The following is a 24,716-nucleotide window of genomic DNA, read 5'->3' as shown; positions in this document are numbered from 1 at the left end:
CACCCACCTGCACCCCACAGCACCCCCCCGTACTGACAGCACCCCCCCATGCCCACAGCCCCCACCTACACCCCACAGCACCCATCAGCACCCCATGCCACCCCCCAGCACCCACCCCTTCCCACCCCCCCCCCCAAACCACTCACCTCCCCCCCACACCCATCCTCCCCCCCCAGCACCCCCCTATGCCCCCCAACACCCTTCCTCCCCCCAAAAACTCCCCCCTCCCTCCCCTCCCCATCCCCATCCCCGCACTACAAGTCCCGGGGAGCCAAGCGGCAGAACCGCCCCGCCGCTTCCCCCGCCCGCTCCTGCCTCTCCCCGGTAGCACCATGGCCGCGGCCCCGGTGGCCGAGGGGGCTCCGGTGGAGCCGCACGACAGGTAAGGACCCCCCCCCCCCCGGGCTCCATCCTTCCCCGTTACAACCCCTCCCGGGACGGGACCGGGATTCGCAACGCCCCGGAGCCGCCGGGAACCGGCGGCTCCGGGGCGTTGCGAATCCCGGTCCCGTCCCACGATGCCACTTCCGTGAGTGGGGCCTCCCTGATCCCATCGCTCCTTCCTTCCCCCCCCCCCGAAAAAAAAAACCCTTTGCCTCTTCCCAGCCCGACAAGCAACGCCGCGGACGCTTCCCAGCGCAGGGAACCATGTATCCAACATTATTATTTGGGTTTTTTCCAAACTGCGCTCATTTCTTGTTTGGTTTGGGGTTTTTTTCCTCTCTTCCCCCCCCTTTCCCCCCCCCCCGTTTTGCTTTCCCCCCCTCTTTCTGCTTTCACCCCCTCTTTTTGTTTTTCCCCCCTCTTTTTGTCCCCCACCCCTTTTGGGGGTTCCCCCCCCCCCCCTTGTTTTTTCTTTTTGGCCTTAATTTTGCAGCGGAATTTCGTTTGCAAACGAGCTGGCATGTGTCTCGGCTCCAGCGAGCGCGAGGCGCTGGCAGAGTGGGGAAAAAAAACGCAAGTTTGCTACCAAAAAAACCCCACACGGGATTCGTGGCTTTATTTTTCCCTCCACTTGGGTTTTCTCGCGGGTTCCCACTCCCTTTTTCACTGCAATCCTCAGGCACGCAGAAGCGTGACCGCTCCCAAACACCAAATACCCGGGAATTGGCTCTGGAGCATCACCGGAGCGGAGGCAAACCTGGTTTATAGGGATGGGAGCATCCCCGGTTGTAGGGTACCGGCACCGACCGACCCCGGCTCCGCCTGAGTCAGTGCCAAACCAGCCCTCGTGTTTCAGCAACTAAATATGGAGCCGGCAGCTGCCTGTGACGGCGTTGCCTTTGCCCTTCCTGTGAGTCAGCGGCGGGTAGTGGGGAGGCTGAGGATGAGCAGGGGAGGAAGGAGCTGCCCCGAGTAACGCCGGCCGGGTGGGAGATGAGTAACCGGGTTGTATAACCAAGCCCCTTCCGCCGCGGAGCGAGCCGGCGGTTAGGCTGACCACGCCATTCCCGTGGCCCTCGCTCTGTATAAATAGCAGCGAGATAATTGGGTTTGAAGAGGGAAATGTTTGTCCTTTTGTCGTTAGGAATCGGAGGCCTTAATAGAGCTGGAAGGGAGCGTGTGTGTGTTGAGCTGCCCAGGGATGCTCCGTCCTGCTCCAGGGTGGCTCTTGTCAGGGCACGGCAGCAGCAGAGCTTGATGCGAGGCTGGGGAAAAGCGGGCGTGATGTTCGATGGGTTTGCAGGAGGGGCACGGCACGGGCACGGCACGGCGGGGTCGCTGGGTAGCGGCTCAGCACCCCTGGAGCCACTGGCAATGGGGTGGCAGGTGGGTCCCTCCATCCCTTGGATGGGTCCCGCCATCCCTTGGGTAGGTTCCTCCATCCCATGGGTGGATCCCTCCATCCCGTGGGCAGGTTCCACCATCCCGTGGGCAGGTTCCACCATCCCGTGGGCAGGTTCCTCCATCCCACGGGCAGGTCCCTCCATCCCATGGGTAGGTAGGTTTCTTCATCCCATGGGTGGGTCTGTCCATCCCTTGGGTAGGTCCCTCCATCCCATGAGTGGGTCCCTCCATCCCATGGGCTGGTTCCTCCATCCCAACGCTTAGGACTTCCTGAAGCCTTTCCTTGTGCGCTCCCTGAATGAAACTCATCCTCCAGCCTGGCTCGCTCGCCGGGTGGTGGGATCCGGCCCCGTCTCACCCTGGTCCCTGGATGAGGGGGTTCCTGGCGTAGGGCCCCAGGGTTTTGCACCAGGCTGTTGCAGTGCAACCGCTTTCGGCTTAAAGATGCCGTAGGACATGAAAGGCCCAGCTCAGGGCTGGCCCGCGCAGGTCAGGCCCAACAAAAACCACGCTCGAAGATGGAGGGAAGCAGGTTTGGCCTCCACACACCCATGGGTGCTGCTCGCAGGGGTGGGAGCTGGGAGAGGGACCCTCTCCCACGGGGCCAGGCACCCCTCTCCGCTGTGGGTTTGGTGTGTCCTGAGCTTTTACACGGACCTATTGATGATATTTGGGTTACAGCGACCAAACCAGGAAAAGCCATGTGCAATTCAGCTTCTGTCCTTAAATCCCAAGGAAAACCTGCCGAGCAGCTTTCCATCCCTGGAAGGAAAAGGGGACCCCAGCCTTCACGGGGTCTGCTATTTCTCCCAGTTTTAAGTCCAGTTCCTGGAGGCTGTGATTACAAAGCCAGGATTCATGCTTAAAAATCATCTAGAAGAAAAAAAGTCCAAAACCCAGGAGTGTCAGCCTGTGCGAGAGCTCAGAAACCAGGAAGGGAATTGGGAAGCAGAGGAGCGTGTGCTGGGAGGAAGGCTCGGTCACTGCCAGGGTTCAGAGCCGGTGCGGGTGATTCCCATCCTACCTGGGAGCCCGGCTGGGATGTTGGGTGAGCTGCTGGGACAGTTGCTCCCGTTGCTTGGGCTTTTTAAACAAAGGCAGGAAAAAAGGCACCGGGGAGCGTGCGATAAGGAACAATGTCGTCTTGGCGAGGGCGAGGGCTCCTCACCGCCAAGTTCCTTGTCCCTTTTCTTTTTTGCTTCTTTAATGAGAAAGAATAGAAATCGCTGCGGAAGAGAAATTTATTTTTAAACTTCTGAAAGAGCTTTTACAGAGAAAGGGGAGTCTGTGCTGAAATCACAGGATAGAAAAGGTTCCTTTGATCATCGCTGACTTCACTGGCGTTGTTGGGGCAGCAGCCGCAGCTCGAGCTGGGGACAGGTTACCCCATCCCCTTCCCTCTCCTCCCACAGCCCCTGTCCAGGGACCAGCCCCTTGTCCCTGGTTGCCAGCAGCGCTGTAGTCATTCGAGACGTGTTTCGGGGTGATGCTCTCCTCTGCGGGTCCCGTTGCTGGACAGGAGCAGGAGGGGGCTGGTGAGGCTGTGCCCGGTGCCCCCCATCTTCAGCAGGGGTTTGCTGAGGACACCGGGATGCAGCGTGTATCCCCCGCCTGTGGAATAGCCCCGGTGCTTTGGGGAGGAGGAGGAAGGGATCTTCTCCCCATCTCTGGCCCCATCTCCAGATGTTCAGCCCTGCTTGATGCTAAGTGTGGGGGGAGCATCCTCCCCTTACCCCCTCAGAGGTGGGTGCGCTGAAGCCGAGCTCTTGTCTCACCGTGCCGGGGAGGGCTGGGGGCTCGTTCGGTGACCGCAGGACCTCGTCGTGATGAGCCACGTCCCTGGCAGAGCCTGCCCGCTGCTCCCTGCCTGGCCTTTTGGTGTGTCCTCTGCTACCTCCTCCCTTCCTCAGCAGCCAAATGCTGTGTGGTGGGTGCTGCACTGACCCGATCCCTGTGCTCCAGGGCTGGCTGGGATACCTTTTGCCACGGTGCCCGGCCATCTCCCACCCCTTGCTGGGTGTCCTGCCCTTCAGCTGCTGCCCGGCTTCCCCCAAAAGCTGCTGGGCACTGGATGCCTGGGCTCCTTGCCCTCCCTGGCGAGGCTGGCACTGGGAGAGGAGCCGAAATGGCTGGGGGGGCAATGGGCAGCTGGCAGGGGGAAGGCTGAGAGAGCAGATTGCAGGGCCCGAGCAGCCAGCGGGACGTTATTCTTAGCCACCCGCAGCCCCAGAGTGTTGAGTTTCACCCACTTGTTTACTCCGGGGCCGAGGGGACGGTCAGCGGCAGCTCTTCCCCAGGGAGCTGAGCACCGGGGGGGTGTCTCGCAGCCGGACCTCCTGCCGCTGGGAGCTAAGGGAGGGGGATGAGTCCCGCACCAAAAACCCCAGCCCGGCCAGCAGCACCCCTGCCCCGAGCCCCATCCGGCTCCATTGACTGGAAGCAGGGTGCTGGTTGGGTACCCCCTCCATCCCTGCCCCAGGGCTGTCCCCTCCTGCCCCCCAGCAGCCTCCTCCTTGCCGGTGCCGGGTGCCGTGCCGGGAGCTCAACCGGCGTTTGCGGTCACGTACTTACCGGGTGGGCGACAGATCTGCCCTCCCCGCCGCCCCGGCGAGCCCCCAAAGTCCGAGGCAGCTGAGCGAGCCCCGGTCCCAGGGAGCAGAGGTGCCGGGGGGGGCCAGTGTTTATTGCCTGTGCAGGGGGCGGTGAGGGGAGGTGTCACTTCGCTCCCCCCGACCCCCCCCCCCCGCTTTTTCTTTAATCAAGCCAGTGCTATTAATATCAGGTAATGAACGTAATCTCTAGGTTAAGCTATCCTCTTATGCGTGCTGACCGCTCCACAGCTCCCAGCAAAAGACACTCCCCCGCCCGCAGTCTTTTCTCTTTCTACATCTTCCAGTCCCGAGCCCCCCGGATCTGCTGGGGGGGGGGGTCCACGTTGCCCCGGCCCCTCGGGAGCCCGCGGTCCCCGTGCCGGCGGGGACGTTCCCGTGCATGGCTCCCCACACCGAGGTTCACCTGGGGAGCCCCACTGGCACGGCCATCCTCTCGCCACGGTAGAACCGGGAGGTTGGGGGACAGGAGCCAAAACGCGGGCAGGGACGGAGGGTGACACCCTTTGCCTGGCATCGCCTCCTGCTCCGCGGTGGGGTGGAGATGAGCAGCCCCCCGGCCTTCTCCAGTGTCCGCATATCAGGCTGCTGGGCCCTCGGGCCGGACGGTGGGTGAGTTCCTCCTTCGCTTTGGTTTTGGGTGGGTTTTTTACTTTTTTTCATCTGTTTGCTTTCAGTCCCTGCTTGCTGGAGTGAACCCTCGGTGGCCCTGGTCCCAGTGTCCCAGTCCCGGTCCCCGGCTCCCAGCCGGCTGAGGGCTGCGAAAGCGCAGGCAGCAGCTGGGGGAAAGATCAGCTTCCCACGGGACACGGCATGAAGCCAGCCCGGCGCCATTCGGCAGGCTGCGGGGGACTTTGCAGGGGGATTTGGAGGGCTGAGCGCTTGGTCGGTTGTGTCATTTGCGGGGTGCTGAGGACGAGCACTCCTGTTTGCTTGCAAGTTCAGGTTTGGGGCTTTGCTAGTTTTCCTTGCTGGCTGCGGGGGCTTTTGGGACCTGCTGCCTTTCTCCTCCCAGCCCAGCATGGATCCGGGACGGTCGGGGGTCTCGGAGGGCGGCGGGATGCAGAAAGCCTTAGCACAGAGGGCACAGGGGTGGGGATGGGAGCGGCGGTGGGGAAGGGAAAGGGGTGTCCCTCTTACCCCAGTAAATCTGTGCTTGGGGTAAGCGGGAGCAAAACTCTTCCTTCGTTTGTGCCAGGACATCTGCGGGGCTGGAGAGCCCTTTTGGGGAGCAGACCCCACCGCCGGGCATCCCTATGGGGCACGGGCAGGCTCCAGCAAGGCTGCATCAGCTACAGGGAAGGCAAAGCGTCCCCAAAAGCTGAGGACAGTCTGCGGAGAGCTGGTGGCAGCTGAGTCCTCCAGGAAGGCTTTGCAAGACGGGGGTTACCAAGCCCAGGGACATGTTTCCTTTCATATTTGCCTCGCTATGGCATCGTGCTGCTGAAACCCAAGGGGTACGCTCTGCTCAGGAAGGCTGGGAAGGGTCCACGTGGGACAAGGACTGTCCTTTGGTTAGAGCAATGGCACTAAATTCAGCTATAAATAGAGAGTCCCCTTCCTCTGGGGGCTTTACCTTGTGGGTAGGGGCCTTGCACGGGCTTTGTCGCTGCTGCAGGGAATTTTTACAAAGTGATAGGAAGAAATGGCCAAGCGAGACGGCTGGGATCAGCCCTTACTTTTGAGGGGAGGAGAGTCCCTTCCTGGCAAAGGCAGCCGCAGAAAACATCTACAAAACTTGAAGTGTAACATTAGGAGAAAATGCATGACCTTTGCAGAACTCCAGGACAGTCCCACAGCCCTCCCCACGGCCGTGCTTATCTGAGATAGATCATGGGAAACGTTGATTTAAGAGGTGTAGAATATCTACCTTGTACAGATACAGATGGTATAGATAGATACCTATAGAATCAGAATTTAGGTGAAAGTCCAGAAATGTTTGGAAGAGAAGAGGCAAAGCAGGCCAGCTCTTGGAACAGGATTAAAGTGCTGCATCCAAGAGCAGCCCCGGGTGTGCCAAGGGATGATGGCTCCGCTTCTCGCCGAGGGCCGTCCCCACACCGTCCCGTCCCCCCGTGTGTCCCTACATCCCGCAGCGATGCCCCGGCATGGAGCTGCTGTGACCACAGCCTGTAATTCTGAGCACAGCCGGAGCCATCGGGGTGCAAACCTTCTCGTCCCCGCCAGGAGCTGGGTTATGTTGGTACTAACCAAAGACGCTGGTAGCAGTCTTTGCAGAAGTCAGCCTCTCTCTTGGGCTCTGCTCCGGCTCCAAAAACCAGAGTTTTGCCTGACTCGGAGTCGTTTCGGGAATCGTGACCTCGGTCAGCATCGCAGCGTGTGGATCGTGGTCTCGGACACGGCATCTGCGGGCTGAGGTTGGCACAGGAGAGCTTGGCACTGCCTTACGCCAAAGAGCAGAGCATCCCTAAACACTCGCCTGTCGCATGGAGACCGGCGTGCATCCCTGGAGGAAAACCGGCTCAGCAGCCCTTGGCGGCAGCGCCGGCGGCACGGCTCTTGAGTAACCGCAGTCCCAGGAGAGGGGCTGGGACACAGATGAAAGGAACTGTTTTATTTTCTGGTAAACAACTGTGTTTTTGTCATCTCTGCTTATATCAAGCCAAAATGACTTTGTTTATGCACCGGCATCGTCGGCTGATGTCAGCCCCGCTCTGGGAATAGCGCGCGGTGGCTAATTGCTCCTGCAGCGTCACTGGTGGGAGAGGAGACCGAAATACCGCGTCTGGGTTTGCTTCTCCTGCCTCTGTGGTGGAAGGAGCCATCTTTGCACAGAAAGAAACCCCAGAAGGCTTTCCCAGTGGGTCTGACCTCCTGACGTTGCTTTTTAAAAGCGATGGTTGGGGTGTTTACGGCTCCTGGTTGAGCCGGAGGCTGGCGGTGCTCGATGCTGGCCGTGCGTGCCGATGGGCTCGTGCAAGGGACGGGATGTTGGTGGCTTGAGGCTCTTGCGGGGGGGCCCTGTAGGGGCACACTTGTAGGGTTGGCATCGGTGTGAGATGTCCTGGCGCAGGGGCAGGAGCTGCAGCCTGCCTTTTGCTAACAGGGGTTCAGCAAAGCCAGGCAAATCGCTGTCTCCTTGCCCGCTCCGCAGGGATGTGCCGGTGCGGGAGGTAGGAATGGCGTGCTGGGGGGGATCCCGCCGTGCTCAGGGGGTTTGCCGGGTCGCTTTATGTGCAGATGGCTGGTCTCAAATTTTGATCTTTATCTAATATTGTTCTAAAAAGGGCTGGGGGAGGGAAGGGAATTAATCTTCATACCAAAACAGCTTAAAATCAAACCAAAATCTGTAAAGCCCTGTAGTTTAAGCCCTTTCAAGAGCAAAAAATAACAGAGAGGCAGCAAAGCCCCACCAGCTCGGCTGGGCTGTACCAAACAGTGCTGGGTTTGGAGCGTTCGGTGCCCGGGGCTCTCTGACCTTGCAGAGGTTTCGTTTCCAGCCCAGTCACAGCTGGGGAGAGGAGCAAGCGTTGAGCAAGGAGAGCCCTTTGCACCTTCTCACAGGGAGGAGACATCCCTCCCGAGGTGGCAAAAACAGCAAGCGGGGAGGAGCAGGAGCCGGTATAAATAATCCTCCCCATCCCCGTGCTGGCCGCGGAGCGTGGCTGCAGCTTATCTTCTGGCCAGAGGCCACTTATCGTCTCTCAGCCGCTGCTCTCCTGCTGCCAAGCTCGAAGGGCTCCGGAGGGTGGTTTGTTCCTCTCCCTCCCCAGGTCTGCCATGGCAGGGGAGATAAGAGAGAGGCATTTAGCAGCTCCAGGGCTCCGGTTGTGCTCGGTGCTCACTCAGCTCATGCGGCAGAGCAGATGTGAACGGCTTGGCAGCCCTGCTGCCCGGCTCTGGCCAGCTCGTAGATTTGTCCCCAGGGGTTTCAGGCCTAAAGGGTAAGGATAACTAGAGGTTTGGGTGGGAGTGGAGCACTCAAAGTGGGGAGAGGAAAGGGGTTGTGCATAGGGAGGACGAGAACAGTTGAGCTGTAAGCCCGTGTGTTAAGCTTTCATCCCCCAGAAGGGTCCCTCGGCAGGTTATTGCCCTCTGTAATAACACCCCTCAGTGCTTTTGAGAGCTCACTGGAGTGTTTATAGAATGTAGACATTCCCCAGGCAGTAGGGCTGTAGGAAGTGATGCTTGTGCCGCACCTTTCCCAGGATAAAATGTGATCCTGTGTGAGAATTTCTTGCTGTTGGCCATGGCCTGGGGTTGCGGAGGTGTGGGTGCTGGTAGTGCTGCAGCAGGGCTGTGGTTGCTTCTCCCCCTCTTCCATCGCATCCCTCACCCGTACAGCGTGGGATCCCCTGGAGACCCTGCTCCCACGCACCGGGAACGACGCGGGCCCTTCCCCACCAGCGGTAACCAAGCTCCTTCCCCTCCCCATCCCCAGCAACAGCAGTGCCGAATCCTTGGACCGGCTGTACCCTGCAGTGGGCTCCACCAAGCCACCCCGAAAGCGGACCACTAGCCAGTGCAAGTCTGAGCCACCCCTGCTGCGGACCAGCAAGAGGACCATCTACACGGCTGGCCGACCACCGTGGTACAATGAGCACGGGACGCAGTCCAAAGAGGCCTTCGTGATAGGTAGGCAGAGGCAGCGCATGTCCGGGCTCTGTCCCACCTGTACGCTTCAGCTGGTGCAGGCTAGCATGGCCAGCATCGGTGCTGCCTGCCCGGTGGCTTTCCAGAAGATCTTGGGGGGATTCCTGCCCTACACCCTCCTTGGAAACTGGAGGTTGGCTCCAGATTCCAGGCTGTGAGTTGCTTAGCCCAGACAGCAGCAGGAAGAGTCCCCGTGGTTAGTCCAACGTTGACTGGGTGAGCTGTAGGATTGGGCAGAAGCTGAGAGCTTGCAGATGGGGTGGGTGGATTATAGCAGGCACTGGGCAGACCACAATCTCTGCTTGTTGTTCCCTCAACTCTTGTTGCCTGGGTTGTCACGAGTTCCCAGGGATTTAGTCTAGGCTGGTTCTCATGCCAGCTCTCCCCTTGTTACACAACCTTCTAGTGAAGGGTTTCCCAGCTTTTGCTGTGCACATTGCTGGCAGTTATAGTATGTGCCATTTGACATTTTGAAGGATAATATCTTGTAGTACCTATCAATCTCCCTCTTCGGAGGTTCCTCCAACTTGGTGCAACAGAGCAGGATCCTGGGCTGTAGTCTGTGATGGGAAAGGCAGATTGTGGGGTTGGTGACTCCATCCCCTTTTCCCTGACAGGTCTGGGAGGAGGCAGCGCCTCTGGGAAGACCACGGTGGCCACCATGATCATTGAGGCGCTCGATGTCCCTTGGGTGGTTCTGCTGTCCATGGACTCCTTCTACAAGGTGAGGCTGCGCGTTGTCCTGGCCAGGTTCGTGGACTGCCATGGCCCTTGGCATAACACCCTGATGGAGAAACGCCATGTGGATTTAGTGACAGCCTCATGTTTTTTCCTTCAGATGGTTCTTGGGGCAGGGGGAGAGGTTGCTGGGCACAGCGGTGGGGAGGGAATGCTGCCGGTGGGGACGGCCATGTGCACTAACCTCTTCTCTATGGGCAGGTGTTGACCAAGCAGCAGCAGGAGCAGGCAGCCAGCAATGACTTCAACTTTGACCATCCCGATGCCTTCGACTTTGACCTCATCATCGCCACTCTGAAGAAGCTGAAGCAAGGCAAGAGCGTGAAGATCCCCATCTACGACTTCACCACTCACAGCCGGAAGAAGGAATGGGTACGGGACACTGAGGGGAGTGGGAGAAGGTGAGGGGACCGCCAAGACAGGAGAGGGGAGTGCCGACTGGACCCCTCCGGCCTCTGCCTTTTGCTGTCAGACTCGTGCAGTCGCCCTCTGCTCTGTGGCTGGCTCAGGGCGCATTTTGCGGGCGAGCTGTCGCAGTCGCTAACAACCCGGAGAGATTCCCCGGGATGGGGCATCTCTGAACACGTTCTGTGTCTAACCACATCCATTTTGACTCCACAGAAAACCCTGTATGGCGCCAATGTGATTATCTTTGAAGGCATCATGGCATTCGCGGACAAGGAGCTCCTGAAGGTGAGGAAGGGTTTAGAATCAGTTCTAGAGAAGCCTGACAGGCGCAAGCGCTGCAGCCCCCTCTTCTGCAGCCTTATGTCACAGCACAAAGAGAGTCCCAGGAGCCCTGGGGCTCATGTACACCGCTGGATGGGACCCTCTTCTCCCACAGTGCTTTAACATCACCCCTACAAACCAGCCCTCCACCCCGTAGCCAGCTGGGGGGAGATGGTGGGAGCATGCTTTCTCCTGAGGTTCAGCAGCAGGGAGATGACCTTCTCTGCCAGGTTACACTGGCTGCTGCAGCACTTCACTGTGCAGGAGAAATAGTCCTCGACTCTTGCAGCGGCAGGGGAAGAGCCCCCGGCAGAGGTTAAACGTTTAAGCAGAGACCTTGATCTCAGCCATTTGTTTCCAGGAACTAGGAGCTGAGTGGTGATCTGGTCCCTGGCAGTGGTGCTGCATAAATATGACTGGAAATAGCCCACCTCCACGCTGCATGCCTCAGCTTGCACAGCCAGAAGCAAAGTCTGATGTACTTCTACTGCGCAAAGCCTGGTGTTCCTAGGGTGGACTCATCCAGCACTTTAGGCTTTCTTGGGAATTATTTGGATACATGAAAAATGCTATAGGAGGGAGTGAGCCATGCACAAACTTAGCCAAGCTCAGTCTAGAAGGTTTCCTTTCCTGCCAAGCGAGCGTTTGGGTTGCACTTTCCTGGAGCAACGGTGACCTCCAGTGGACATCTGGGTAAATCCCCCAGGAGCTTCCCTGCTCTTGTCTCTCACAATTAAGGGCAGTGTCATGAGCTGACCTGCTGTGCTTGGCTCCCTTCCAGCATTAACAAGCCAGTGCTCCTGGGTTAAGCCTGTTGGTCTGTGTCATGAGCATTAACTTCTCTTGTCTCCTCCTCGCTCTTAAATAACATCCAGCCAAACTGTTGGAGCTGCTTAGAAGTGGAGACGGGGTTTGGAGCAGGACAGGTCTCAGGGGGCATGAGAGTAAGGGGCAGGTGGCAGCAAGGGACTCGCTGCAGCATCTGCAGTGCCAGCCAGGTTCAAGTTCAGCGACTGCAGAGGCAAAGCTTCCTCCAGGCCAGAGCAGAGCTGAGCTGAGCTCTGTTAAACTGGTGTTGTGCTGTGCGCAGGGCTCAGCCTTCTGGTTGTGGCTGGTGGAGAAGGTCGGTTCGAGTTACACACCTAACCTGGTGGGGTTTGTTCCCTCCCCTCTCATTTCAGCTCCTGGATCTGAAGATATTTGTGGACACGGACTCGGACATCCGCTTGGTGCGTCGCCTGCGCAGGGACATCAGCGAGCGCGGCCGTGACATCGAGGGTGTCATCAAGCAGTACAACAAGTTTGTCAAGCCTGCCTTCGACCAGTACATCCAGCCCACCATGCGGCTGGCCGACATCGTCGTCCCCCGAGGTACCTGCCCAGGGCAGCCCCGAGCTGCTGCGTGGCTCAGTCCTGAGTGGGACCTGAGAGACCCCGTCCCTCTGCCCTCAGCTCTGCTGGCCAGTCCCACCGCCCTCCGGCTGGCGAGGACAGAAGAGTGGCTGTCCCATGCCAAAGAAAAGGTCCCTCCAGTTGAGTGTCTCCAAACACTGGCTGAAAGCAGATTCCTAGGGGAAAGTCTGCACTTTTCCCTCAACCAGTCTCCTGCCCTACCAGCTCCTGCAGCTTAGCGATTTAAAAGCTAGAGGTGACTTCCAGGTATTCAATAATAGATTACTAAATAAGAATTTAATAATAGCAGGAATGTCTCCTGCTGGATGATGCTTTGCTATGGAAGGGATGTTTGGGGTACGGTCTGTTTTTTAACATAGTGGGGAGCTTGGGGAAGAAACACACGTCAGGCACTGCTAGCGCTGTGGCCCTGACCGGGCTGTCTCTCTTTTGCTTTTGGTTCACTCCAGGGAGCGGGAACACAGTGGCTATTGACCTGATCGTTCAGCATGTCCACAGCCAGCTGGAAGAGGTAAGAGCTGCCTGGTCCCCCAGCTGTCAATGGTGGGGTCGACCTTGCCTGTGCAACGGTGGCATTGCGGGAAGCAGTGCTCTGGGTGCCAAGGTGGGAATGGCCTGGCTTCCCTCCGTGCTCCAGATGTGTGAGCCATGGGGCTGTCCTCATGAAGCCCTCGCAGCCATGCTCCCTCCTTTTCAGCGAAGGAGACTGCCTCATCCCTGTGCTCTGGTTAGTGCAAGGCTCCTCTGCAAGCTTCCTTCCCTCCCTGGGAGAGCAAGTCCTCTGGGGACAAACCAACCATCCTCCAGTGATCTGAGTGATGTGCCCTCCCTGCCCGCAGCCCTCCTGGGGCTGGCATCGCCCCAAACCCTGCAATACTTCAGCTCTCTGGCTCTGGCTTCTCTTCTTCACCCCCTTGCAGGCACTGCTGCACAGTCTTTCCAGTCAAGAGCCCACTTTTCCGCTTCTGTGTTGGGTGCAGCCCGTGGGTTTCAAAACCCAAAGTCTTGTCGTGTTTTACGCCCAGCCTGAGCCCCGATCCAGGCACATGCTCCATCACTTCCCACTTCCCCATCACTGGCTTTTACAAGTCGTCTTCTGTGTGTCCTGGGCCAGTCCTCACCAGTGGTTTGAGCCTGGGACCCTTCGATCAAATGACCCCGTTGCGTGTTGCTGTTCCCCGAGCAGCACAGCCTCCTCCCGCCCCACGTTTGTAGCTTTGATGTTTTAAGTTGTGGAGGTGCTCAGAGCGATTCCCTGGGAGGTGGAAGGAGCGTGACCTGGAGATGGACGCACTTGAAAGTAAAGGGCTCGATTCCTGCAGGTCTTTCTGAGCTCCCAGACGGCAGGAGCCGTTCAGGCCCTGGATGTGCGCTGGCACATGACAGCATCGTGCCTCCCGCGCCTGCTCAGGAGGGACCGCTCTGATGCAAAGGCGTCTTGGCAGGTTCCCCCTCCCCGAGCACCCCGCTCTCCGCAGGGCTGCAGGCGGCACTCGGGGCTTTCTGACTGCCCGGGATTTACTAAGCTCTGGCAGGTCGGGACATTGGTTTCTAAACCCTAGGTCACAGGAGCAAGGATCAGAGCCCCGGCGTCGTCGCTAGCACCGGGCTGAGGAGGGCACGCTGCCGTGGGGCACGGGCCAGGAGGAGGGAAATGGCTGTTTCTCCCAGCCCCTGGGATCTGGCCAGGAAAGCTTGCGGCTGGACGCTGCAGCAAGCAAACACGGCAGCTCCTGCCCAGGGCGCTGCTGCGAGCCAGGCGAGGGGTTGGCTTGGGGGGGGCTTTCATTTACCTGGGGAGGGGAAGAAGGGGAAAAGGCTACATGTGAATGCAGGAAAATATTCCTATTTTTCCTTTTCTTTTATCTTGAAACGACCCTGGTGTTGACAATGCTTAATACCGGTTGCATTGTGTCTTTGTGTTGCTGCCGCAGCGTGAACTCAGTGTCAGGTAAGAGCCCCTAACTCTGTCCTGTCTGTGCAGCCCGAGGCATTTCCAATGCCAGGCACTGCTTGGCCTAACCCTGACCTGCAGTCGAGACCGACAGCTCGCCTAACGCACGGTCTCGTCACGCTCGAAGCTGACGAAAGGCCACCTTGTCCTTGGGTTTGGGACCAGCAGGGACAGGGCTGCTCCCCAGGGGTGTATTCGTCCTGCGAGGGTACCACCAGCTTGAGCGCAGACCCCTGAAACTGGGGCAGGGCCAGGTTTGTTAGCTGGGGACCCCCCCGTCTCTGCAGGAGGGGAGGCTTCGCATCCTGGGATTCTCTTTTATTTCCCTTCATCCTCTTAAGACACACAGTTGTTCAGAGCCACTCTCCATCCCTGATGATTAAACATCATTAAACATCAATTATTAGATTAAGCAAAGCGGTTCGAGGGCGGTGGGAGCCCTGGATCCCTCGCCGCGCGCAGAGGCTCTCGGCTGCAAGCCTGATGGCACCCAGAAGGAGCGTAGCAGCTTCGGCGTGGCGAGAGGTACCCGCTTTCCTGCAGTGTCTAAAGACTACACAGCAACTGCATAGGGACTGAGAAAAGACTTATGTCCTAATCCAGCAGGATTTCTAATTTCTCAATATCTGCAGGTGGATGCTATAAAGTATACGTTGATTTACTTAACCTCTTCAGCATGTGGATCCAGATGGGACTTTAGCTCTCTTGCTTCCATTAAGCAGCCAGCTAAGTTTCCAGGTATTTTTGTAGGAAGCAGAGGGGATGCATTACTGCAGATGGGTTTTCATTTAGATCTCCATCGTTGTATGGAGACACTTAACTCAAGTAACCCTAAAATTTACATTTGGCATACAACAAGCTTTTAAAATACCTAAGACGAACAGGAAAAAGACTCTGCTTTACTTATTTCTCCTTAAGCCATTCATTTCCTAGACTAGGCAACTGGATGTTTTATTTTATTTTTGTTTGCTTGTTGAACACCATGGGGCCTGACATTTCCATACAGATGGCATAAGCTTCCCTGTATGTCTGGAGGTCCAGGTGGGAAGGTACTCTTTGGCGTGGAGAGAAGGGTGTTGCTTTAAAAAATTGCAGGAATAGCATTAGAGAGTAGACTAATGTGTGTGTGTGTGTGTGTGTATATATGTGTACATGCCCATGTGTATGTGTGTGTGTATATATATATACAACCCCCTAAAAAATTTCCTTTCTCTTCAGTGATTCTCCTCTTTAATCAAAGTGGCACTCAGTACAGGTGATCTTTTTGTGCACCTTAAAAATCAGGTATTTAATAATATGTCGAGAAAGTATTAGTAGTTTTATGATAGCGAGTTTGGAAAGGTAAATCTGAACCTCCAGAAATAACTCTGTGATCACCACAGCCACAGACGTTTTTATGTTCTGTTTAAGGCTCGTGGTTTCCATTTATGACTTTGCCAGAAAGTCTGGAAAAAATTTCCTGCAGAAAAATCTGTTTATGCTCCTGGAGTCCCAGTGCTTTTACTGCTGCTGTGGTTTCCCATCAGTTCCTCTGCAGCTCTGCACTCGCAAGAGGAGCGAGGTAGATGGAGAGACGTGTGTCAAATGAGATGTGCTTGGCAAACAGGGGGCTTTTCATCTAAAACAATTCCCTATCCTCGTCTTGAATGGCTTCATCTAAATGTCGGTTGTTGTTTTGATATCACACCTTTTGGCGGCCGTAGGGATGCAGCGAGGCCTTTGTAGCTGGTAGAATAAAACCTGGATGCTTAGATCTGGCCCCAGTCCGAGGTACTTCTCTGGTCCCAGTGCTCCAGGCTGGCCCTGGGCTGCCTCTCCTGTCCCAGAGGGTGGCTGGGACGGGCAGGGAGTGCCTCTCCCCAGCTCTCAGCTGAGCAAATGGGTGAATTCTGAGGAGTTTAAAGAAAGTGGTGCTGTTCCCTGGAGCCTCAAGCCTTGTTTTCCTCCTGTAACTGCTGGCTGCTGAGGAGCATCATTGCCTTCCTCTGTGTTCCCTCAGAGCGCAGGTCAGACCTTAGCGTCCTTGCAGTTGGGATATTTCTTGTCCAGCTTCCCACATGTTTAACCGTGCATGTGCTGGAGATGCAGTTACGTACAGGCACTCCCAGGTGAGTATTTCTGCTCGAGTCCAGCGGCAGGAGCCGGACCAGCGAGCCCATGCCTGCCGAGGCACCGTGCTCTCAGCCGAGCCCGTTTTCCACGGGCTTCTGCCACGCTATTTCAGCAACCAGCCCAGCTCTCGGAGCCGGTGCTCTTTTCAGCTGAATTCCCCTTGCCAATCAATATTCCCCACCCCCAAGGTCTCGATCAGCTTGGCATGCCCTTTGCCAATTGTGTCTTTAAATATCAGCCCGTGGCGCAGTTTAATAGCCCTTGTTTGAAATGTCAGCCGTGAAAGCCAGCCGCTGTACGTGTTTGAAATGCCTTGACTGCATTAGCTCCTTTGTAGCTGGATGTCTCTTGTCTGCTTCCTGCTTGATAGCATGCTCAACAAAGAGCTGAGGATGTTCCCTGAAGCCTTCCTGAGAGATGGTCACCCCTTTCTCTCTCCCTTTCTTTCTTTCTTTCTTCTTTTTTTTTTTTTTTTTTTTTTCCCTTTAAAGCTTTTGTTCTGGGGGGAAAAAATAAGTTTCCAAAGTGAGACGTTTTCTTGACATGCTCATGGCTGCCCATCTGAATTTTCCATCACGGTCCTGCCTGGCAGGGGGAGGAATGGGAAACATTGCTCCCACAGGCAGGCTGCCTGCAGGTCATGGTGGCAGAGAACTGCTCTCTCCATCCCTCCCGGCAGGGCTGGGCAAGGGGTTTCACCGCAAGCGACGTGGCTGTAGGGGGGAGGCTGCTGGAGAGGCTGAGCTCTTCTCTCTGCCTCAACCTGCAGCCCCTCTCCAAGGGACGGCGATCCCAGGGCAGGTCCAGGTGAACTCGGGGGAAGGAAGGTCTTCCCGGTGGCGGTGATGTTCTGTTCAGAGCCGGGTTTCTCCCTATGTTCCCAGTGCTCTCGGCTTTCCAGGCTCTCCGAGGCTTCAGCAGATCATGTCTCTAGCGTGCCAGGAGGTGGGCACCCCTGTGCACCCACAAGCAGTTTGCACGGGTGCGGGGCAGGTGGGATGAAGGTTTTGCAAGTTTGGCCTTGAGCACCTTCGCTTGTTCTGGGATTGCAGCAGAGCCCTGGGCGAGGGCTGGGCATTTCCCTCCGGGCTCCGAGAGCTGCAGCTGGTGTTGCAGTGTGGTACCACCTGGGACAGAGATGGGTCAGCGTCCCTGCCGTGACTCCGGGGCGGTGAGAGCAGATGGAGCTTTCCCCCCGTGGAGCCAGGAGTGGAGCCGGTGCCGTGGAGAGCAGCTGTGCCATGACTTGGTCATCAAGGGAGGAGTTCTGGGGTCTGTACGGTGATGGCCCAGGCACCAGGCAGGTCCAAGAGCCATAGATCAATTAGGGCTTTTTTTTTCCCCCTTTAACTAATGACAGTCCTTTTTCCTTTGTTTCATGTCATGTTTGTCCCTCTCCCCTTAAACTCTCATGTTTCCTGTCTTGTCTCCCCTGAACATCCCTCCCACCTGGTGACCAGAGGAAGCTGCGCTGGGATATGTGAGGAGACAAACGCTAACGGCAGTATTTTGGTTGTGACACTAACGCCAGGGAATGGGGGCGAGGGCTGTGGAGTGTGAGCCACGTTACTAACCCGGGCCGGGGGTCTTCAGGCACACAGCTCACAGGGTCCTGCTTTGCTGGGGCTGTGCGGACCAAACCGGGGTGGGGGGACTTGAGAGAGCATCTTTATCCCAATCCCAAAAATGGCACCTGCCACTGTTCCCCCAGAAAGCACCATCAGGACCCCCACAGCACCGAGCAGCTTCCCTGGGCTGTCAGGGACAGGGGTCTGAGCAGGTTTGCATCCAGACCTCCCTGTCCTCGCACTGAGCACCAGCCCCTGCACAGGTGTCAGAGGAAGGTGTGGAAAGCTCAGTGACAAAATGCTGACAGCATTTCCCGGGGGCTTGTTGACAGCTCGGGGTGCAGGGTAGGTGTTCCCAGGAACGCGGGACTGCTCTCGGGGACGGGAGCACTCGCTGGCATCTGCGGCGGGGAGCAGGAGCCAGGAGCATCTCACCTGCAGCACCACAGAGACCACGGCAGGAGAGGGGCTGTCCATCCCGCTGGCACGGCGAAATGCTGTGACACGGACCTGCCAGTGATGGAGGGCAGAGGTGCCCGTGGCAAGCTCAGGCGTGTGCCTTTGGGTGGGCCATGGTGGGTGGGAGACAGCCCTGTGGGCTACGACCCCTACAGCTCCTCTGGTTTGGGCGACAGCGGTTTATCACCTTGGCAAACCCAGCTGGGGCCATGAGTGGGTGTGCGGCTCTCTGTTGGGGGGCTGATATCTGTCCCCCCCTAGAAGCAGGCAGCCCCTGTGCAGGCACCTGTGTCTGCAAAGGCAGGGCTCAGGTCCTCACCCACCACGTGGGTCTGCATCCTTGGGGTCCGGAGGGATTTAGGCAGGGCTGCGTCCCCAGGATCTGTCCCCGAGCCTGGTCTGGCAGGAGGAAGGAAGGGGGGGCTGCGGGGACAGAGCTGCTGGGTGCTGCCGGCAGCTCAGCCCTGACGTGGGAGCATCTCCGAAGGCAGCTAACCCGAATTGCAGTGACTAACAGAGTGAGCTCGCTTCACTAACGGCAGGTCCGGGGCCTTGAGGGCTGCTTGTCCCAAAGAGGCGGTGGGGTCTGCGGACAGCGGGAGCGTTGCTGGGTTTGGCCCCAACCCGGCCGGGCTCTGCCGGCAGCAGGCAAGCCTGCGACGGGAGCGCAACCGGTCCCATGCGCTCCACATGGCCACGAGCTGTCTCGGCTCTCGGGAGCGTTCCCTGCGTAGGGGCTCTTTGCTGCTACACAGGACTGGAGCTGGCGAAAGCAAGAAGGAGCCCTTAAGTACCCACAGGCCTTGGGAATGTCTCGTTTGTTGTTGGTCAGCCAAGACCAGGAGATGGCTATGTGGATGGAGGCCTCAAGTCACCTAGCTGTGCCCTCCTCCATTCCTACCCAGTCATCTTCTCTGTCTTCTTCTCCGCTTGTGTGCCTCTGTGTGTGTGCAATTAATCCAGGTTTCTGCTTGATTTGAAGTCTTAATCACCTGGTGCTTTCGTTTGTTTGCTCTCTCTTCCTCCTCCCCAACATCTCTCTGACCGGGATGCAGCTGCTGGCACGTGTGTGATCTGACGTGTGGCTTTCGGACCCCAGCCCTCCTCCCAGACAAAAAGTCGCTTGTCCATCCTGCCCAGCCTTGTGGAAGCCAAACAGATGTGACCTTCATCTCGTTACTGCCGCTCTCAAAGAGAGAGGTGACTAATGGGGCTCCATTGTGTGCTTCTCCATGAATGGTGTTCCCTTGATCCAAGAATAGCTCCCAACCCTATTAGTTATGTGGAGATGAGTCACACACAGCCAGTCCTGTCCAGCCGTAAAGTCTTCAAGCTGTTCCCAATTTGGTGTCGATCTGACTATCCGTGAATGGGCCAGGAGCTCTCTGAAATGGTCTCGTTGCAGCCTGGCTCCGCGCCTGGCTGCCTGTCCCGTTCCTGGTGACATCTGGCACTTGCAGGACAGAGGCAACCACAACAGCTCCTCCTCACCCCGAGAGTTCAGAATCCACCACCAGATAAGACTCCCGACCAGGAGAAGGTTTTGTTTTTATTTTCCATCTTCTTCACAACCAGAGGAAACCAAGATGGGCCAACCACAGGTCAGCTGCCCGGCAGGAAGGGCAGGTCCTTGGGCTGCGAGGTCCTCCTGGCTCTACCGACCACCCGCTGTCTGCCCCGTCGGTGGGAGCAGGTCCCTTTTTGCCATCGTGGGGGAGCGGGCAGGGCTGGCCTCTCGTTTGGCTCGGCTGGATGGCCTTGGTGTGCATTTGCAGTGTGAGATGACATCTGGGAGGATGGCTCCGGCCGTGTGCTCTGCACCAGCCTTCGGACAGCCTTGCCCTGAAATATTCTGACCGTGTCTTTGCTTTTCAGGGCCGCCCTGGCCTCAGCCCACCAGTGCCACCCCCTTCCTCAGACCCTCAGTGTGCTGAAGAGCACCCCTCAGGTGAGGGGCATGCACACCATCATCAGGTAAAGCCCCCGCCACCGCAGCCTCCTGGGGCGGGATGGGGCTTCGCCATCCCTGGAGGTATTCAAAAAGCGAGTGGACAGGGTACTCCAGGGCATGGTTTAGTGGGCATGGTTAATGGTTGGACTCGATGATCTTGAAGGTCTTTTCCAACTGAAAGGATTCTATGATTCTATGATTCGCTGCCGGCTGGGGCGGTCTCGGCTTGCTTTGGACTCCCAAATCCCACTTGCGCCCTGTCCTCGTGGCTTGGGGACACAGGACAGGGCAGACAGTGGTGGGCCCCGTGTAGAGAAGCTGTGCTGTGAGCGCTCCATGGTCTTGCCAACAATTTTTCTGCTTTTTATCTTAAAACTGCCACCGCAGTTCCAGGCTCAGCTGGTGAGCTCCCTGCAAACAAGATGCTGAGAGCCAGGCAGGGGCAGGGGCTGCCCACCTCCACACAGCACTCCGACCTCTGTCAGCATCTCCCGGGCCACATTTTGGTCCAAAGCTTACGTTGGCTTTCCCTCCGCTCTAGAAACAAGGAGACCAGCAGAGATGAGTTCATTTTCTACTCCAAGAGGCTGATGCGGTTGCTGATTGAGCACGCGCTCTCCTTGCTCCCGTTCCAGGTGGGTTCAGAGGTGTAGCTGGGAGGGTGGGCAGCAGGCGCTGTGTTTCCTCTCCGATTCCTAACCCATACTACCAGGGAGCTGGGACAGTCCTGGCGCTGCTCCTCCAGCCTTCCCCGTGTATCAGCCCTTTCCTCCTAGATTAAAAAGGGACAGGGCTCTCCTAGGCTGTGGAGCCATGGCGTGGCCCTGGGTGATGACTCTTTGTCCAGACTTGGTTTCCAAGGGTCCAGACCAGCCCGCAGCTGGCTGGCTCCCCGGTACCAGGGCTCCTCTGAGAGCCACGTCAGAGCCCCTGGTAATGCTTCTCACGTGGTTTTTGTAGAGTTGCACAGTGCAGACCCCTCAGGGACAGGACTACGAAGGGAGGACATACAGCGGGAAGCAAGTAAGTGGAAGCAAAAAGTACTATTCAGACCTGCCCCGTGGGGTTATGTTGAAAGCCCCGTGGATGCAGGGGAAGGACAACCCTGGCTTCTCGGGGCTTCCATCAGGCCTGGGTTTGGTGCCTGCTGTCATGAGCACCATACCCTGTATCATCGGGACAGGCGGCAGGTCGGTGGCCAGGGGTGCCATCAGCAATGTCACTGTGCCAGTGTTGCCCTCCCACTGAGGGAGCCAGCCTGGACTGGGAGCGGCACAACCCTCTTGGAAGGGATGTGCTTTGGGGTTGCCCATTAGAGTCCCCCACTGTCAAGACCCAATGCCATACTGGGGTGGTGCGTGTGCACCTCCTGCACCCTGCCTTCCCGTTCACCTCCGCGGTGTGCTGCAGATCACCGGGGTGTCTATCCTGCGAGCGGGCGAGACCATGGAGCCGGCACTGCGAGCGGTGTGCAAGGACGTCCGCATCGGGACCATCCTCATCCAGACCAACTGCAACACGGGCGAGCCGGAGGTAAAGCCCAGGGCCCTGGGCTGCCGAGGGCATCTCCTGGCATTAGCCTGCAGGCAGGGGGTGACTCGGGTATTTCCTGAGAGCTCTTCAGCGATCCAAGAGTTGATCTCGGCAGGGGATGAGTGCTCAGAAAGCAAGTGCTTTGAAAGCTTCTGAAGTGGGCTTTGCCAGCGTGTTTGTAGACGCAGGGGCTAGTTTGCTGTCCAAGCGTTTGCACCAGCGCCTGGCTCCAAGCTGACAGCTGGGGTCCCAGAGATAGAGATGCGTGAAAGATCCTTCAGCCCTCTAAGAGAAGGGCTCGGTTTGCTCCATTTGCCTTCAGCCTGCAGCCTCTAAGCTGATCTCTCTTTCCCCCTGCCCAGCTCCACTACCTGCGGCTGCCGAAGGACATCAGCGAAGACCACGTCATCCTGATGGACTGCACGGTCTCCACGGGCGCAGCAGCCATGATGGCAGTGCGGGTGCTGCTGGTACGGAGGACATCGGGGCACGGTGCAGAGGGCGGGTGGTTCGCTCCTGAGTAACGTGCAAAACACCAGCCACAGCCATGCTGAGGGGCTTTGCACTGAAACTGGCTCCTCCTTGTGAAGGAGGGTGTCATGGGAGACGGCACAAGCTGGGGTGACTCTGTAACCAGGCGCTGACAAAGTCACCCCTTCCTTGTGTAGTAACAGCCTGGATTGAGTTGGTTTCTTGGTCCTGTGCCCAGCAACCCCAGCTGGCCACAGAGAGGGGAGGAGAAAAAGTGGCTTCAGGAAGGCCCTTGAGTGCTCCGAGTGCCGCTCCGTGGAGCCATGGGCCATAACATGCCTTGGACACCCTTACCCCGAGCTGTCTCTGTCCCTTTCCTGTAGGATCATGATGTCCCAGAAGACAAGATCTTCCTCCTCTCCCTGCTTATGGCGGAGATGGGTGTCCACTCAGTCGCCTATGCTTTCCCCCGAGTGAAGATCATCACCACAGCTGTGGACAAGAAGGTGAATGACCTTTTCCGGATAATCCCCGGCATCGGTGAGTATCTAGGTAGGAATGAGCTGTTGCAGGGGGATTTTCGGTGCTCCTGACCCACTCGCCAGAGGAGGTGAAGCCCTGGTTGTCAGCAGCAGCTTAGGTCTGGCCTTATTTTACCCAGGGACCCACTGCTTTTCCTGGGTCCTGCTGCCACGTGGGCGTTGGGATCGACATGCACGCTCTGAGCGCTGTCGGGCAGACGTAGCTTTGTTGGCAGAAGGAGCCATTCCACGTGCCATGAGCCTCCTCCGGCCCCAGGTGGAGAAGCTGGGCTGGGACAGCTGGAGCAGACCTGTGCCCACCTCATTCCCTAAGCTGCCACCTTAAACAAGCTCATCCAAAACAAGCTCACTGTGTTGTTCTGTCCGCGCCTCTGCTATGCCAGGAAACACCCCTGCCACTGGGTGCTAAAACAGACTCCAGGCTGCTCCAGTTTTGCTGCTACACGAGTTTTAGAGCTGTTCAAGCTGTTGGATAAACCTGCTTTTCTTTCCTTGCCTGCTGGGACGAGGGCAGGCTGGAGGATGGATCCCAGGGCTCCCTGCAGAGCTGCACTGTGACTGCATCTCTCTCTTTCTCCCCGCAGGGAACTTTGGCGATCGGTACTTTGGGACGGATGCTCCTCCCGACTGGAGTGACGATGAAGATGCTCTTAGCACTTAGCTGGATGTGGAGGTGCCACTGGCGACAGGCAGCTTCAGCACCGCACCTTAACCCCTCTGTCCATTGCAGATTTCTCCTTTCTCCTCACCAAGCATAGATATTTTTTTCAAATCTTACATTGGAGATCTAGGGCATATTTTTTCAAACACAAATCCTAGTTTGACTTTGTGGACGGTCGCGTGTCCCAGCATAGAGCGGAGTTAATTTATTTTAATTTAAAGATTTGCCTATATAACTTATTGGAGATATTTTATAAAGGAAAATATTAAATTTTTTCTCTGGTTTTCTTGAATGGAGCCATTCTTTGTCACTTTCCATGGATCCCCAAAAGGATTTGCAACCCTTCAGGACTGCTGCCCTGGGAGGGGAGATTCTGGGAGCGATGGTGGGAGGTCAAGCCCCTGCTGTTGAGGAGCAGGCTGACCCTGCAGCCATGGAGCGGTTCTTACGGCTCTGTCTTTGTGCTGGTTACAGGCAGCTGGTTGTCATTTCTCTTCGGTGAACACTGAAGCTCTTACACCCCGGGGAGAGCCTGCCCTAAGGGATGCACTCGCTGCCTGATGCTACCGAGGCAGGGAGGGAGCCTTCACCTCATGGGAGCTGGTAGGGACAGAGAGCACCCTGCCATCTCTCTGCAAGGATAGAGTAGCCCCACTCAGACCAAGGTCTCCTGCCTGCAGCAGGGCTGTGAGCAGGAGAAGAACCCACCACTCCCATTCCCCAGCTCCCTCCTCTTGCTGCCTTGCACCGGGGAGGAAATACCATGCTCTAGACCCAAGTGAAGGGTCGGTACCAGAGGAGAGGCAGTTCTTAATGGCTGCAAGAAAGCTGAAGTTCGGCTGGGATCACATCACACTTTAGCTTAAGCAGCACCAAGCCCTTGTTTTCAGTTCAGCAGTCGAAGTGAAACGCGGCTCACCCGAATACCAGCTCGCTCTTGCTGAATCAGAGCTGCTCAAGATGTGGTGAGGAGCAGATCTCATAACGGTCTCCAGGAAGCTGTTAGCAGGCCAGAGTAACCTCAGCAGAAGGGGAGCCGGCCAGCCCTATGAGGTGGATTTAATCAGAGGAGGCTGTGACCCCTGTGGCTGAACACAGAAAATTTTCCTTTCCTGCGTGATTCAAAATACCAATGCAACAGCCTTGTGCTGGAGATAAACGAGCCAAGAGGAGCAAACCTACCCCTCGGCTGGGTGTCCCTGACTCGGAGCCGGCTCCTGAGGGGTTAGGCAAGGCAGGCAGGTGCTGCTGGCAGCAAGGAGAGCGGGACCGGGTGGGGGGGTGTTCTGCCAAGCCCTTGCCAAAATGGAGAGTCTCCTGGTGATAACTCAGTGTGGGCTCAGGTGTGATGAGCCCAAAATAACTGCTACCGCTTTCCAGCATGTTGTATAAATTCTCAACTAAATTTAAAAGAAAACACACGCCCGAGTTCCTGCAAGCGCTGGGCGAAAGCATGAGCCCTCAGCTTGAAAGGCATGCTCAGAGCCAGCACTGACACTTGATTAGCGTCTGCTAAAAATAGCTCCTTGCGTAGGTGGAAGGAGAGCTCATAAGCACAAACACAGGAGGATAGG

At 57.3% G+C, this 24,716-nt stretch overlaps 1 protein-coding gene and 1 long non-coding RNA gene across 7 annotated transcripts; one reads left to right on the top strand and one right to left on the bottom strand.

The window, feature by feature from the left end:
* The first annotated feature begins 269 nt into the window (after positions 1-269).
* Positions 270-23,434, top strand: UCKL1 (uridine-cytidine kinase 1 like 1). 6 transcript variants are annotated; one of them, XM_052784936.1, is made up of 15 exons: positions 270-382; positions 8,800-8,993; positions 9,629-9,735; positions 9,951-10,121; positions 10,371-10,442; positions 11,660-11,849; positions 12,341-12,402; positions 17,418-17,437; positions 19,860-19,958; positions 20,477-20,570; positions 20,896-20,958; positions 21,346-21,468; positions 21,831-21,938; positions 22,323-22,479; positions 23,066-23,434. In XM_052784936.1, exons 1-15 carry the CDS (start codon positions 333-335, stop codon positions 23,140-23,142), a joined length of 1,587 nt encoding a protein of 528 aa, XP_052640896.1. In that variant the 5' UTR covers positions 270-332; the 3' UTR covers positions 23,143-23,434. The 6 variants fall into 6 exon arrangements, with proteins under 6 accessions (XP_052640896.1, XP_052640888.1, XP_052640890.1 ...); XM_052784928.1 differs by lacking the exon at positions 270-382 and adding an exon at positions 4,557-5,009; XM_052784930.1 differs by lacking the exons at positions 270-382; positions 17,418-17,437 and adding exons at positions 4,559-5,009; positions 13,826-13,842.
* Positions 977-6,450, bottom strand: LOC128140745 (uncharacterized). Its single transcript, XR_008234812.1, has 2 exons — positions 6,300-6,450; positions 977-4,476 (listed from the first exon to the last, which is right to left on the bottom strand). It is a non-coding gene; the product is annotated as an uncharacterized LOC128140745 (long non-coding RNA).
* Positions 23,435-24,716: the final 1,282 nt, after the last annotated feature.

The sequence above is a fragment of the Harpia harpyja genome, chromosome 1, assembly GCF_026419915.1.
Source record: "Harpia harpyja isolate bHarHar1 chromosome 1, bHarHar1 primary haplotype, whole genome shotgun sequence".
NCBI lineage: Eukaryota > Metazoa > Chordata > Aves > Accipitriformes > Accipitridae > Harpia > Harpia harpyja.
This window is presented reverse-complemented; position numbering and strand designations above follow the sequence as displayed.

Excerpts from the sequence above, each read along its gene's own strand:
- UCKL1 (XM_052784916.1), top strand. The coding sequence starts at position 8,211 with ATGCGGCAGAGCAGATGTGAACGGCTTGGCAGCCCTGCTGCCCGGCTC. Across the intron at positions 12,403-17,417 it reads TCCACAGCCAGCTGGAAGAG|AGGAAGCTGCGCTGGGATAT; the intron begins GTAAGAGCTGCC and ends CCTGGTGACCAG. Across the intron at positions 22,480-23,065 it reads CCGGATAATCCCCGGCATCG|GGAACTTTGGCGATCGGTAC; the intron begins GTGAGTATCTAG and ends TTCTCCCCGCAG.